The sequence below is a fragment of the Chelonoidis abingdonii genome, chromosome 2 (genome assembly GCF_003597395.2).
Source record: "Chelonoidis abingdonii isolate Lonesome George chromosome 2, CheloAbing_2.0, whole genome shotgun sequence".
Taxonomy (NCBI): Eukaryota; Metazoa; Chordata; order Testudines; family Testudinidae; genus Chelonoidis; species Chelonoidis abingdonii.
The window spans coordinates 17,750,967-17,765,167 of NC_133770.1; the positions used below are offsets into that span (position 1 = coordinate 17,750,967).

General features: G+C 39.1%; 1 protein-coding gene across 16 annotated transcripts in view; it reads right to left on the bottom strand.

Annotated features, from left to right (window-relative positions):
- The window catches only part of KMT2C (lysine methyltransferase 2C), a 356,746-nt gene that overhangs the window by 14,588 nt on the left and 327,957 nt on the right, over positions 1 to 14,201 (bottom strand). For 15 of the 16 annotated variants that reach the window (XM_075062190.1, XM_032767811.2, XM_032767809.2 and 12 more), the window contains 8 exons: positions 10,971 to 12,671; positions 5,867 to 6,079; positions 4,718 to 4,882; positions 3,525 to 3,666; positions 2,560 to 2,707; positions 1,175 to 1,353; positions 927 to 1,081; positions 475 to 727 (listed from right to left, as the gene is read on the bottom strand). In XM_075062190.1, coding sequence (XP_074918291.1) covers positions 475 to 727; positions 927 to 1,081; positions 1,175 to 1,353; positions 2,560 to 2,707; positions 3,525 to 3,666; positions 4,718 to 4,882; positions 5,867 to 6,079; positions 10,971 to 12,671 — 2,956 coding nt within the window. The remainder of the gene's footprint in view (positions 1 to 474; positions 728 to 926; positions 1,082 to 1,174; positions 1,354 to 2,559; positions 2,708 to 3,524; positions 3,667 to 4,717; positions 4,883 to 5,866; positions 6,080 to 10,970; positions 12,672 to 14,201) is intronic. The other variant, XM_032767800.2, reaches the window with a different exon arrangement.

The following is a 14,201-nucleotide window of genomic DNA, read 5'->3' on the forward strand; positions in this document are numbered from 1 at the left end:
ACAAATCTTTTGTAGTTCTGGTTTGAATAGTAAGGCAAAAAGAGATTATATAATATGAGATGAATAAATAAGTCAGAATAAAACAGGAGTATTAATATATTTAAATGTCTAAGTACAAATTTTCCAACGAAGGAATAATCTCCCAAAGTGGTGAAAGACACACCATTAGAGTAACTTAAAATTAGACAGGACAGAAAACTTGAGAATACTATGGACTGTTGGAAACTGGTAGCGAGATGGACAAGATAATATCATAGGTGTTTTCCATCTCTGATTTCCATTAATCTCGGAGAACATCAGGAACATAATGCACAAGTACATGTGCGCTGATTGCATAAGAGACAGTATTATTAAAAACAAGAATCAACTAGTTAATTCTAGAGTTTGAGCTTATAGGGCCGAAAAATCTCCAATGCCAGCATGATTAAAAATGAAAAACTAATAATTGCAAGAACTAGATAAAAACTAACTCACCATTGCTGTTTGGAGGAAATGGCACATTAGGTTGCTTCAAGCCATAAGACCCTATTAGTCTGGTAGGGCCCATGGATCCTGCCTGAGGACCATGAAGTAATAAGTGCTGTCTGTATTCCATAGCCGGATTCATTCTGTGACTGTTTAACACTCCCATGGAGGATGGAACATCTGGGGCATTACTAACTTCATAACTGTTGGGAATTCTGACGTGCAGAAGATTGGAAAATGCAGCCACAATGCTACTAATATTCTAAAACAATAAAAATAAATCTCTGTTTTTATCAATTCCATGAAGTAAATGGCAAGGATATTAATTACCAGATTACAAGAGCGGCCGTACTATAGTAGCTCACATGCAAATTAAACCAAACAGTCATTATTTATAGAATATGCTACATAAACACCATGCTAGTGTTCACATATAAATCACTGAAGTTTATTTCCCTTACCTCTGCAGCTGTGGGATGTAAAGTAATTGCTACAGATATAAGGCCAGATTTCAGACCATTTTGGGATGGCCCAAGCTGAGAGCCAAAGAAGCCAGAACCAGGTAAAATTCCTGAACTATGTTCTGATTTTACATAACTCCTTTTTGCTTCTGAACCTTAAAAATGAAATAAAATATATATTAAGTTAAGCTGCATGATTTTGAATGGATAGAAACTAGCAATAAGAATATAACCCATATTCCTCTTACCTTTTCCAGTACTGCTGGGTAGGATTGGAATGATGGGGGATGGTACAGGCTCTGGGCTCTCTTCCTTTACCAGAGACAAATCTGGATACCTACTTACTTCCATTCCCACAACACTTTCAGGAGAGGAAGAGGGAACAAAACTGTCAGGAGTGTCCCGGTCATCACAGTGATCTTGAACCCTGGGAGGAAAAACAAACTACAGCTTTTGAAAATGCCTTGTACAAAAACTAAATGAAGGAAGTGGGTGGATTTTTGGTTGGTGCCAACAATTTTTGTGGCATCTCACCTTACTTTAAGATAAAATTACCCAGACTTGTTTTTACTTATCCTCTTCCCTCCCAAACTAAAGGCAACGATGATCTACTGATCCGAGATACTTTTAACTCAGCAGATTTGCTGTAGATGATAGATATAGATGATAAAGCCACTATTCTGTTCTTGAACATCTAGTAGAGGCTAACTATCCCATTCTTCACAAGTGCAACATGAGAAAGGATTTCACAAGGTTCGATGGCCACACACTTTGGTGCACACTACTTGAGCTTATCATAAATTTAAACTTCTAGAATGTGTTCAAAATACATGTCATACTGATTGGCCCACAACCTTCCCCTACTGGATTTATAAAATCCATCCATCTGTCATGATTTGCATGATAAAGCACTCCTGTAAGGCAGGTAAGTATTATTATCCCCATTACAAAGATGGGGATGTGATGCAAAGACAGATTAAGTGATTTCTCCAAGGTTTACACAGAGTCTGTGGTGGAGCAGGGAACTGAATCCAGGTCTCCCAAGTCTCCGGCTAGTGAACTAATCACTGGACCATCCTCTCTCATACAATGGCTACAATGGCTGTAGTTCCTCAAACTGGCTGTGCCTCCGATAAGCTCGAGAAAGAGAGGGAAGGAAGTCTTTGCAGAGAGTCCTGCTGTGCACCATGAAGCACCTCTCCACAGTGATTCAATCTGTGCCTACCAAGCAGGGAAGTTTTTGGGGGTAGAGTATGGACATAAACAGTGGGATTTATGACTTTGTGGATCCACTACCCAAAACAACCCTGTGCTCTGTGTGAACCGGATTAGTTTCTATAACTTGTTTCTATTTTGGTAGAGCAAAATAATGAATATTTGACAGCTGAATAGGACATACAGTCTCGCAGCAGCAGAAGTTTTCCTTTAGTGGGACAGAAATCTCAGCTAGGGAATACGGAGAGATACCTAGTACAAATGATGTCATTTTCTTCTCATGCTGGTGTGGTTGGGGGAGGGTGCATTCCCTTCTTTGAAACCCCTATGGATCTCCCGTTTACTTGGGCTTGCACAGGGTGGAAGGATCTGGGCCAAAACAAGTAAACTTAGTATTTAGGGGGGAAAAAAACCCTACCTTAATTCTTCCTGATTGTTATGAGGTGGTGTTGGAAGTGAAGCAGGGACATCCACAGTTTTAGGGCCCTGAGCCATAGCTCTTGCTAACAAATCATCCTGTGGTCTGAAAGGTAACTGGAACTGTTTCGGCCCAAGCGCTTTCGTAACTGAAACAGAAAAACACAGCACAACCAAGCATGCATATGTGTCTGTCTACCTACTGATACACAGTGTGAGAGGGTGCTGGCTGCACTCTAATATAATTAAGTTTATAAACCAGTTTTAACTCTATTTTCAGTCACTCAGAACTCCAAAATTTTCGTTTTCATGTTTCAATTGTTTATGGATGGTTTCTGTGTGTAGGTAAAACTTTTGAAAAATTGGAGCATAAATGGTTCTGCAATTTTTGACTTCAAGGAAAGAAATATATTTTTTTCCCCATTATAAAAAACCTTTAAGCTTCCCCCCTACTTTTGCAGCACCCAGTGGCTGAAATTTGAAAGATGGATTTTGTCATGAAAAGTCCTCAGGAGGGCAATGCAAAGTCTTATTGATAGAAAACTGATTTTGATTTGACCAAGTTATGAGCATTTGAAAACGTTTACTAAGCATGTTCAAAGTTTGCTGAGCGCACAACTATGGAAGGCTGCTTTGTGAAAGTACACGCAGATAAGTAAGCTTTAAAATTGTCTTGCCATCTATATTATGCATGCAACTTTTACTTTGTTTTTTCCTGACTTCTGAGTGTTTAACTGTGCACTGATAGTACTCTCAGCATAGTTTTTGTACGTAATATGCATAATTGCACATACATTGCTGTAAAATAAAGTTGGATAGAATCAATTACAACCTTCCAGACAGAGGAGTCTCATGTTCATTTGTATACAATAAAGCCAAACTGCATCAAGTAAGGTGCAGTATACATTTCATACCTCAGTACCAACATGATACATCTTTTAAGGAAGCAGCACACTAAAAGCTTACCATCATGTCCACCCAGCATTCCAGCTTTTCCAGCAAGTTCCTCAGTAGTTGCAAATCCATTCACCATCTTTTGACAAGCCACTGGTGGTGGTGTTGGAGGGAGAGAGGCTGGGGGTGTTGGAGGATTACTCAGATTATTCTGCTGCATGAGACCAAAGGATTTTAAAATTAGCTTTCGACAGGCAAATACAACACAGATGCACAATTCCATAAGAGTACATTCTTGTAGGTTTTAAACATACAGAGGCAGCCCCAAATACATACAAATTAATATTTACTTCCCAAATACACAGGAAAATAGATGAAAACACCTGCTACAAAACTGCCTAGTATACAAAGACAAAACACACTTTGTAGTGTCTGGCACAAATTTAATGATATTATTGTAGGGGAGCGGTAGATTCCTAAACCATTTAGACAGAACTCTTAAACATTCTGAGAGTTCTGTCTAAAGAAAAACTGAGTGAAGACTCCAGGATTTGGCCTTTCTGGAGCAGCGTCTACAGACATTAAACTTCATTATTGGTTTCCCAGTTCACCAGCTACCCTTGCTTGGGCAGATTCTTAGCTCAGTAACTCTGATGTAAAACTGGAATATCTCAGATGGTCTTCAGAGTCATTCCAGTTTTATGCTAGAGTAACTGTGTGCCAAATCTGGTCCTTTGTCTGTTGACATTCTTCCTATTCTCTCTATAGTGCCTTTCAGCACTCCAAGAGCCTGAGTTTCAAATTCTGTGGGCTATTAGACCTGCAACAAACAGATTATTTTGTGCATAGTTTTTAAGTCCTTAATCAGGGACTAGAGGACAAATGATGAAGGTCTATTTCCCAACTAATTCTCATTAAGAAATGCTTTGTTGTGCTCAATGACTTTGTAAAGCACTGGAAATTCAGCCTTTTCTACTCCAGAGAGCTTTAATTACAATTTTCACCAATTAGCATCAGTTTGCAAAAGCAGTGCTTGTATTTTTTAAATTTGTTTACAACACGGTTTCTATTATTTGATTCCATGTTTTGTAGAGCAAAACAATGAATATTTCACAGTTGAATGCGATATACAGTCTAACAATAGCAAATGTCTCTTTTTTAGCTGCGCAGGAGAGACTCCTAAGAGATTGTTAATGCAAATAATCCCCTTTACCTTGATTTTTTTCCAGAGAAGAGACATGGGAAATCTAGATGGAAAAATGTACCTTGTAGATCAGCTGGGAATAGTAATCAGAAACCCCATCAAGTGTAGCACTACCAAAACTTCCCAAAAGTCGATTTCCACCATTTAGCTGGCCACTGCCATAGGGGAGAAAATGTGCAAAGCTCACTCCAATTATTGGTTCCATTAGAGGAAGCAGGGAGAGTTGCTATAGAAAAAAATGGATAGAGATGAATACACCAAATAAATGGTAAGTGGACAGAAAAGTTTCCAGAGTAATATCAGTAGAATGGTTACCACTAAAAAGTCAAATAGCCTCTGAAACTCACCAGTATTTCCTTATATTTATTAGAATAGGAAATAAGGTTGCAATTTGGCAGAGGATTAATGCACATCCTTAATTTTAAACACATCCTTAAGTCCCATTGACTTCAATCAGAATTAAGTACACATAATAGGTTAGGTTTAACTTTAACCATGTACTTAAAGTCCTTTGGTAAACTGGAGCAAAAACTCAGATAACACGGTATGTTAAATATTGACTTTTAAATGCCAACCACTATACACAAGCAGAGGAAAATTGCTTGCATGTTTTGCTAAGCATAGCTTTCCCCATGCCACAGTTTCCCCATCCATGAGATGGGGATGATACTAACCTTCTTTGTAAAGCACTTTGAGATCTACAGATGAAAACTGCTCCAGAAGAGTTAGGTATTACTGATTATTATTACAATAAGAAAGTTCACATATTTAAAATCAAGCGAGGGGGAGAGGGTTTTAATATCGGTGTAATGTGACATTCACATCATAAAAGGCTCAAAACCTTAGCAGTTCAGAAAATTTTCAAGGGAATGTTATTCCAGTGGGAAAACACTAATTCATCAAAATCAAAACAATTCTCAGAGCTTGTGGGCTCCTGGTCTGGCAGAATTTCATTTTGAAATTATTGAAAAGAAACATTTTGATTTTCTGAGACAATTTTTTTCCAGATTTTGTGGATTATTTTGAAATTAATGCGTTTTGTTCTAAGTTGGAATGAAATTTTTTTTGAAAATCCTCTATGAAATGGAATTACTATTCTCCACTCAGCTTGACTCCAAACTCAGCATAATTGTAAATTATTTTTTTCCTCACTCTGAATCCATTCTCTTAAAGCTACTCCTCATGGACTGTACATTCTCTAAACACTCACCTGTTTTAGTTGGATAAATGTATCTGTGTTAGGATAAAGAGCCTGTTTTTCCTCTTCCTCTTTTTTTCTTTTCTTAGACCGAGGGGCTGCCTTCTCTCCAGTCCTCTGAGTTCGTTTATTTCGTTGTTTCTTTATTTCATGTCCTACATCTGTTCTCTGAAGCTGGCTGTTACCACATCCAAATGTACCTTGCATTTGATTCCCCACAGTTGGCTGATAGAAAAAGGAAGTTAAGCAACTTGAAATGCATTTGTTCAGATCCATGTTAATTTCACATTTTTATAACAAGTTTTATTGTATATTTCTAATAAATGACGATTAAAGAAAATATCTGACATTTGAAAGTTTAATTCCCAAATTTCCTGTGCACTATACTGACAGAAGACAACATCTTGTAGTTTATACTTTGTTCACTTTGCCACCCCACTGACAATTGTAACTGCTGTTTTTGAGTCCACAATACGATATATGAACTATCATTACCTCCACTGATGCCTGCAAATGTCCTTAAAAATTATAGACCAGAACCGTCTTCTGAATGTTTGCTAATACTTATACCCTTAATTAGGGGCATTCACTAGGCCAGGGCATAATAGAAGAACTGGCTTCAAGAACAAAGGTTCATTTAATGTAAATATATTCCTGGTTGAGCCAAATGTGGAGTTATGGCTAAAACTAACAATTTTGCTTTGTACTGAGAGTACAAAAAAAAAATAAAAAAAAATAGTTCATGACAATACTTTTAATGCAATTCTTCATAAAACAATTAGCATAGGATTTAATGGTGCAAGTGACAGGGTGAAGTAAAAAGAAAGACTAAAATATTAAATATTTCAATTATTGATCTAACCTGCTGTAACCATTCTTTCCATCAGTGAACCCCCAAATCACTTCCTCAGCATATCTTTAAAGATGGATCCCTAACATCCCCAACATACTAACCCCTCACCACCCACTTCCATTTATTTTTATCAGATTTCATTCACTCCGAACTGACTTCATTTTGCTTTCAGGCTATGTTGAGATTTCATGGAGTCATAACACAACTGGAGAGGAAAACTAGGATGACAGCAAAAAACCAGAAATGCTAACAATAAAGTGATCAGCTGTGAGCAGATCCTAATTTCCTTCCCCAGCAGTTTTCCTACCTCTACCCTTTTTTAATAATTAAATTATCCAACAGTCATTAACATGATGAATTACTGTTTTCTCCCCATACTAGTAAAACTATTAGCTCTAGAAACATTACTTAGAAATAGAATTGCCTCAGCTAGAGTGCAGGCACACCATATGTTCTCTGATGTGTAATTGTAGATATTCCCAAGTTATACATTTCCCTGCATTCTGATTGAGTCTTGCATGTCTAATTTCCATAACTATGTGAATATCTGTACTCTGATTGGCTGACAGCCAATTTTAGCCAGAGTACAGGGATTTCCATATTAATTGTACAATTATTTCTCAATCACACTATGAATATGCAAATATCTTTTCTCTGATTGGCTATAATAATCCTTCAGCTCTGATTGGTTCTTGTATTCAAATTTTTTAACTTCTTTGCCAACTGCAAAGACAGTTGCCTCAGCTTCTGACTACTCTTCAACTAAACCTGAAAAAATACAAAATTTACTTAAAAGTAGAAAAAAAATTAACAAAAGGCAAAGAAAATAGAGCTGGAAAACCGATGAAGGGGAACACCTTTTGATTCTTGTCTTTTCTGGTCATACGTGTGTTTACATATATAATTTAAAAAATTTATCTGAAGTACCTAGCCTCTGTCAATTTGGTTTGTAACACAATTTAAACCAATAAATATCAAAGTTACCGTAGAGAGATGAGCTTTGCTCACTAATAATGAGGGAGGGGAAATGGGACTGTATCCAATTAACATAGCAGTTACTATTAAAAAGTCAGCAATTGTCAAAGCCCTTTATCCAAGATACAGCAGTTAGTTCCTATGCCAAATACAGTAATTCCTCACTTAAAGTAGTAGTAATGTTCCTGAAAAATGCAACTTTAAGTGTAACAATGTTAAACAAATCCAATTGTCCCATAAGATTTAATGTAAATGTGGGGGGTTAGGTTCCAAGGAAATTTTTTGGGGCAGACAAAAGGCATTATACTGTATACTGTACAGTACTGTATTGTGGCTGGGAAGTGCCCAGGGCTTACCCGACACAGGCACAGCCGGTTGCAGGCAAGGACGCTAGGAAGCACCTTGGCAACAGCAGCTGCAACTTCCCTGGAGAACAGGCTCGGATTTTGGTGGGAATGCTCCAGGCCCACCTCTTCCTGTCCCCGCTCCACCTCCTCTCCAGAGCATGCCACATCCCCACCCCCCCCACAAAGTCCTAAGCACCACCAAACAGCTGTTTGGCGATGCTTAGGACTTTCTGGGAGGGCAGGGGAGGAGCAGACGTGCATAGCTTCCCTGCTCCTGCCCATCCCTCCCAGAAAGTCCTAAGCACCGCCGCGGTGGAGGAAGAGATGGAGAAGTGGAACTTGTGCAATGCTCTCTTGTAAAGCCGCTGCTCTTCCAGAGAATCCTACAAGCAGGCAGCCAAACAACCTTATAAGGGAGCATTGCACAACTTTAAATGAGCATGTTCCCTAATTGAGCAAGGACATAACATTGAAATAACGTTAAGTGAGACAACATTAAATGAGGAGTTCCTGTATAAGAAAATACTGCCGTATCACAGATTGCTAAAAGAGTGGCAACTGTTGGTAAAGACATAATTTTTTAAAGTTTTTTTTTTTTTTTTTTTAAATAGCCAGCACTGTAAGACAGAGACAAACAAGGAGGGAGAGAGGGTGGATGACTAGAGTGGAAAAGGAAGGCCCAGAAGGATTTATATATATTAAGGCAATCAACCTTTCGTGAGAAATAGGAAAATTATTTTTAACTTTTATTGAAATGAAAATTTGAATATTACATTTAAAATGTACAACACTAAAAGTTTGGGGCTGCATTCTAGTAATTAGGCAATATCACTATCCTGAGCTAATAAACCCTAATGCCAGTATTGTCTTCTCAGTTTACTTGCTATAAACACCGTGATTGTCAGCCTTGCCATTCATTCAGCAGAAGATGTGCTTATTTATCTCACAAAAAGGGAAGACCCTAAATAATAAACATTATTATTTACAGAGATGCCCAGAGGCCTCAAACTCGATTAGGGTAGGTGCCGTACAAATGTATAGGAAAAGAGTCCCTGACTTGAAGAGTTTGCAAGTTAAGGCCCAAATCTACAAGTTCATACACATGAACAAGCCCCTTGTCTCTGCAGAGCCCCACTGAAGTCGCACCCAGGCTTAATTTAAGATAGGAAACAAGTGACTGTTACAGACAAATGAAAAGAGCATGAGGATACACAATTAGGAGGTTTGGAATACTTTCCCCCCTCTCCTATATTGCCAGATCTTCTGAGTAGGAATGTTTAGAAAATGGTCAAAAAGTGGAGGTAGTTGTTGATCTTTGGAACAACGAACACAGGAGCCACAGTACAAAAGAAATGTACTGATATATAGTTCTGCTGACATAAAAAAACAGAATTTAAACCGCAGCATTACTCATGGTAAACATCAGAAATGGGTACGTTTTAAAATAATGATTGTCTACAAAAAAACAAATTAACCTTTGTATTATTTTTAGGGATATTCATTTGTGAACAGGCCGAACTATTGTGTTATATTAAAAATTAGTCCTTCTGAAGTGGCTGATTTATATAGGGGCAGATTGTGGTCTGTCCTGTGTGCAAGTCGGGAGAGGGTGGGGATAAGGTGCCCTTACTCCTTTGCACCTATGCTACCTCTGCAGAGTTAAGGACAATAAGGAAGAGTTTCTTAAGAATAGTAGAAATAAAAAGAATCCTAACAATGGTACTAGTCTATTACTAGATGGAAATGGTAGAATTATCAGTAATAATACAGAAGAGGCAGAGTGTTCAATAAATATTTCTGTTCTGTATTTGGGGACTCAGTGACTCTGAAAAGGACTTGGGGGCTGTGGTGGATAACCGGCTGAATATGAGCTCCCAGTGCAATCCTGTGGCCAAAAGGGCTAATGCCATCCTTGGATGCATAAATAGCAGGGTGACCAGATATCCTGATTTTATAGGGACAGTCCCGATTTTTGGGTCTTTTTTTTATATTGGCTCCTATTATCCCCCGCCGCCTGTCCTGATTTTTCACACTTGCTGTCTGGTCACCCTAATAAATAGAGGAATCTCAAATAGGATTAGAGAGATTAATTTTCCTCTCTATTTGGCAGTGGTGCAACCACTGCCAGAATATAGTGTCCGATTCCTTTGTTCACAATTCAAGAAGGATACTGATAAGTTGCAGAGGGTTCAGAGAAGAGACACGAGAATGATTAAAGGATTAGAAAACCTGTTTTACGGTGACAGATTCAAGGAGCTCAATCAATTTAGTTTAACAAAGAGAAGGTCAAGAAGTAACTTGATTACAATCTGTAAGTACCTACATGGGGAAAAAAAATTAATAATGGGCTCTTCAGTCTAGCAGAGAAAGATATAACATGATCCAATGGCTGGAAGTTAAGATAGACAAATTCAGATAGGAAATAATATATTTTTAACTGGGAGAGTAATTAACCATTGGAACAACTTACCAAGAGTCATGGTGGATTCTCTATCACAGAAAATTTTTAAATCAAGGCAGGATATTTTTCAAAAAGCTCTGCTCTAGGAATTATTTTAGGGAAGTTCTAGGCCTGTGTTATACAGACGGTCAGACTAGGTGATCACAATGGAACATGTTGGCCTTGGAATCTATGAGCTGCTAATGTCTCACCCTCACTCAGCGGGTCAGAGCCTTGTTCCACCTCTTCCCCCACTGGCACACTTGCATGCCATACAGCAGAGCATACAATGCAACAGGTTTACATGCAGCCCAGTTTATCCCTGCTTCAGAGTAGCAGGGAGATCGGGATGGAGATTAGTGATTTGAGGATTCTCCCCTTCCCTGCAATGGGGGTGCTCCAGAAGCATCACAACTTCCTGCCCCTTGCTTGGCACTAAATTGTAATGTCACCATCTAGTCCTTTACATGTTGACATGCATTTCAAAACCAACCACCTTACCATTCCTTCAGCTGGGTTCTGTTTCTCCACCAATTTGTTGTCCCCAGCACTTTCTTCTTCTGATCGGCAGCTGTTCTCTGATTTCTGATTTACAAGAGAGGATGTTTTTTTATTTTTAAGCAAGTGTTTCAGCAATTCATTCCCTGATTCCCCTTTTGCTGCTGGGGTGCTGGTTGATTGTGCTGGACTCTGTGCTGAAGAGTCAGGGTGCAGTGTGGCCTTGTCTTCTTCTATTGTAATACCACTTTGAGTCTCTGTTTTAGGCTCAGCTTGACCAGAACATTGATCAGATTCTGCTTTTTCCAGTTTAATTTCCTGAATGCTGGCAGGCACATCTGTCTTGCTCTTTTCAGTCTTAGGATTTACACTAGATTTCTGAGGCAATTTCTTTTGGAGCAAACCACTATTGGAATGCTTACATTCCAGATCTAAGGAAGGCAGGTTCTCCACAGCATTTGTTGTTGATGAGCCTGTTAGCTCCGCTGATTCATCCTGATGATGAGTAAGTTCACTGGGTGTGCTAACTGTTGGGGTAGAGGTAGAATCTGAAACAGCTGGAGTTGGGGGTGCAGTTATATCTGAATGTGGAGTTGATGGGGCTTTTATTGACTCAGCATCATCATCCTTTTTCTTTTTTCGTGTCCTTTTCTTTTTTCCTTTCTCTTCTGGAATTATATCAGAATACAGCTGAATGAGAGACTGACTTGACCCAGGGAAATTTGGTGCATGGGGCATGCTGGTGTCTTGGCCACATGAAGGACCACTACCAGCTGCTGGAGGTCCTGCAGGTATACCAGGCGCAAATGGAGGCCTTACTTGGTTCTGTGTGAAGCTGGTCCCAGAGATACTCCCATGGGATTGTTTTACAGAATGGAAGTTAGGAGATCCACCAGAAATTGAAGGTGGTTCAGGTCCAAAAGGGGCAGGCCCCAGTGGCCTTCGCTCATTGCTTTGCATAAAATTTACTGCAGGTGGTGAGTTCACAGGGCTTTGTTGCAAAACGTGCCCCATTTGCTGCTGTTGATGCTGTGGAGATTGCTGAAGGGGTCGTGGAGGTGGCATGAAATCACAGGGTAGGTCAGAGTTAAAGAAAGGTATCTGAGACAAGGAAGCTCTGTTATTTAATTCTGACCCTATCATGCCATGTTGTTCCATTTCCATCCTCTGCTGCAAAGCCCTCTGTCGGTCCATCTCCTGCATAAGCTGTATTCGTTGCCGTTCTTGCTGCTCTCGTAAACGCTCCTTTCGTTCCCGCTCTTGAAAACTTTCACTAAATGGGTTATTATCATCAAATTCAACCCTTGGTGGTGGTCCTGACTGTGCATTTGCATTGGAACCTGGCACTGGAGTTGGTGTGCCAGGATTCATTGGCAACTGTGTCATTGGAGGCTGCATCCTTGGAGCATTGAGGGGGAGGTGATTTGGAGGAGCAGTTGCAGGTTGCCACCCAGGTAAATTTGGCATTCTGGCTGGGTTGGATTGCCCAGGAATTACAACTGTGTGCTGTTGATGCTGGAGATGTTGTGCTACCATGGGGAAGTTCTGCTGATTCATTGCTGGTGGTGTTCCTCCTGGAACCACAGGCGGCTGAGACTGGACTCCTGGCATTATAGAATGCGGTGTTATCCCACATTGCTGCTGCTGCTGCTTGATTCGATATTCTTCAATGAGCTCTGCATGTTCCTTTTGCTGTTTTCGAATCTGAAATTTAGACAAGTCATTACTCATCTCTACAAGGTTCTACTTAATATATAATAGACCTAAAATATATAGGACATACTAAATTGAAATTATTTTATTGGAAAATGAGTCTTGTCCAAGATTAGCACTGGAACACATTAAGCTTATTTCATGTCCAACATCCATCAGCTAACCAAAAAGAGTGCAATCCTTCCCAATGCCAGTTTCCATACTATTAACGGATTACACAACATACAACCACAAAGAACCAGAATAAGGCACAATATTTCAGAAGCAGTGCTGATCTTTAAACTATAGTTTCATTATGCAGCACTATTCAAAACTGCAGAGAACTTGCAATATATAGGCAAATAAGAAATAAATTATGCAGAAAAATATATATTACTGCCATTTGCCATATAGTGACTTTTGTTTTATTTGTTACTATAGTTTGCATTTATGTGAAAAAACCATTTACAGTAAAGGCTATTTTAAAAAAGCTCTAGAACACCTGAAGTGCATGCTATATAGAGATAAACTCTTGGTATTAAATGTACAATGGAGGCTTGACTGCAATGGCAATAAGGACCGGGGTTCAACCCTTGAGCCAGCTAAGCACCATTCAGCTTACAGGCCCTCGTTCAGGAAAACATTTAAGCATATACTTAAATTCAAGCACGTTTAAGTTCCACTTAAGCATATATTTAAGTGTTGTCCTTAATCAGGGCATCACTGACTTCAAAGGGAGTTGAGGGAGCCCGGCACCTTCCAGCATCAAATGCAATATAGGTTTATAAAATAATAGAAAAATAAAACACCCTTAACTAACAGGCTACAATTATCTGTCATTAATATCACGAAGTAGAGTATGTGCAATGCATTATTACCAGTATCGTACGAAAAAGTGTTCCCTTTATCTGTGATCTATTGTTAATAAAAATAAAAAATAAAAAAATTAATTTATATCTGGTTGCTTCATCTTCCCATCACGTCTGTCTCTACAGAATTGCACCAAGCCCCTTCTACGAAAATGCTCTTTCAACAAATGGGAAAGAAAAGGCAACAAACATTCTATACTTCACGAACAGAGGTCCATTGTAAGGATATTGCAGAATACTGTGCCCAACCCTACTGGCCACAGACATAAGGCCTCAGTTCACTGGAGCAATTAAAAATACATGCTTAACTTTAACCCCATTGACTTCTCTTTAACCCCACTAACTTCAATGGACTTAAAATGTGATGAAAGTTAAGCTCAAACTTAAGTGCTTTGATGAATCAGGACCTAGGTCAGTTTGTGGGCTGGATCCAGTGACATGATGTAGTTCTGTGACTTGCATGATGGCCTCACACACTGCAGAATCCTTCACTTTTTTAAAAAAAAACCTCAGTTTCTAACCCTCATGGCTGCAGAGATTACTTTTTAAATATGAGCAGAAGTAAACTGATGTCATGATATCTGCTCTAGTCTGCAGCCAGACTGAAACTATGACTAAAAACTGTGACTTCCTCTCTCCGCATTAATCTCATGGGAACATCAGCGCTAAAACA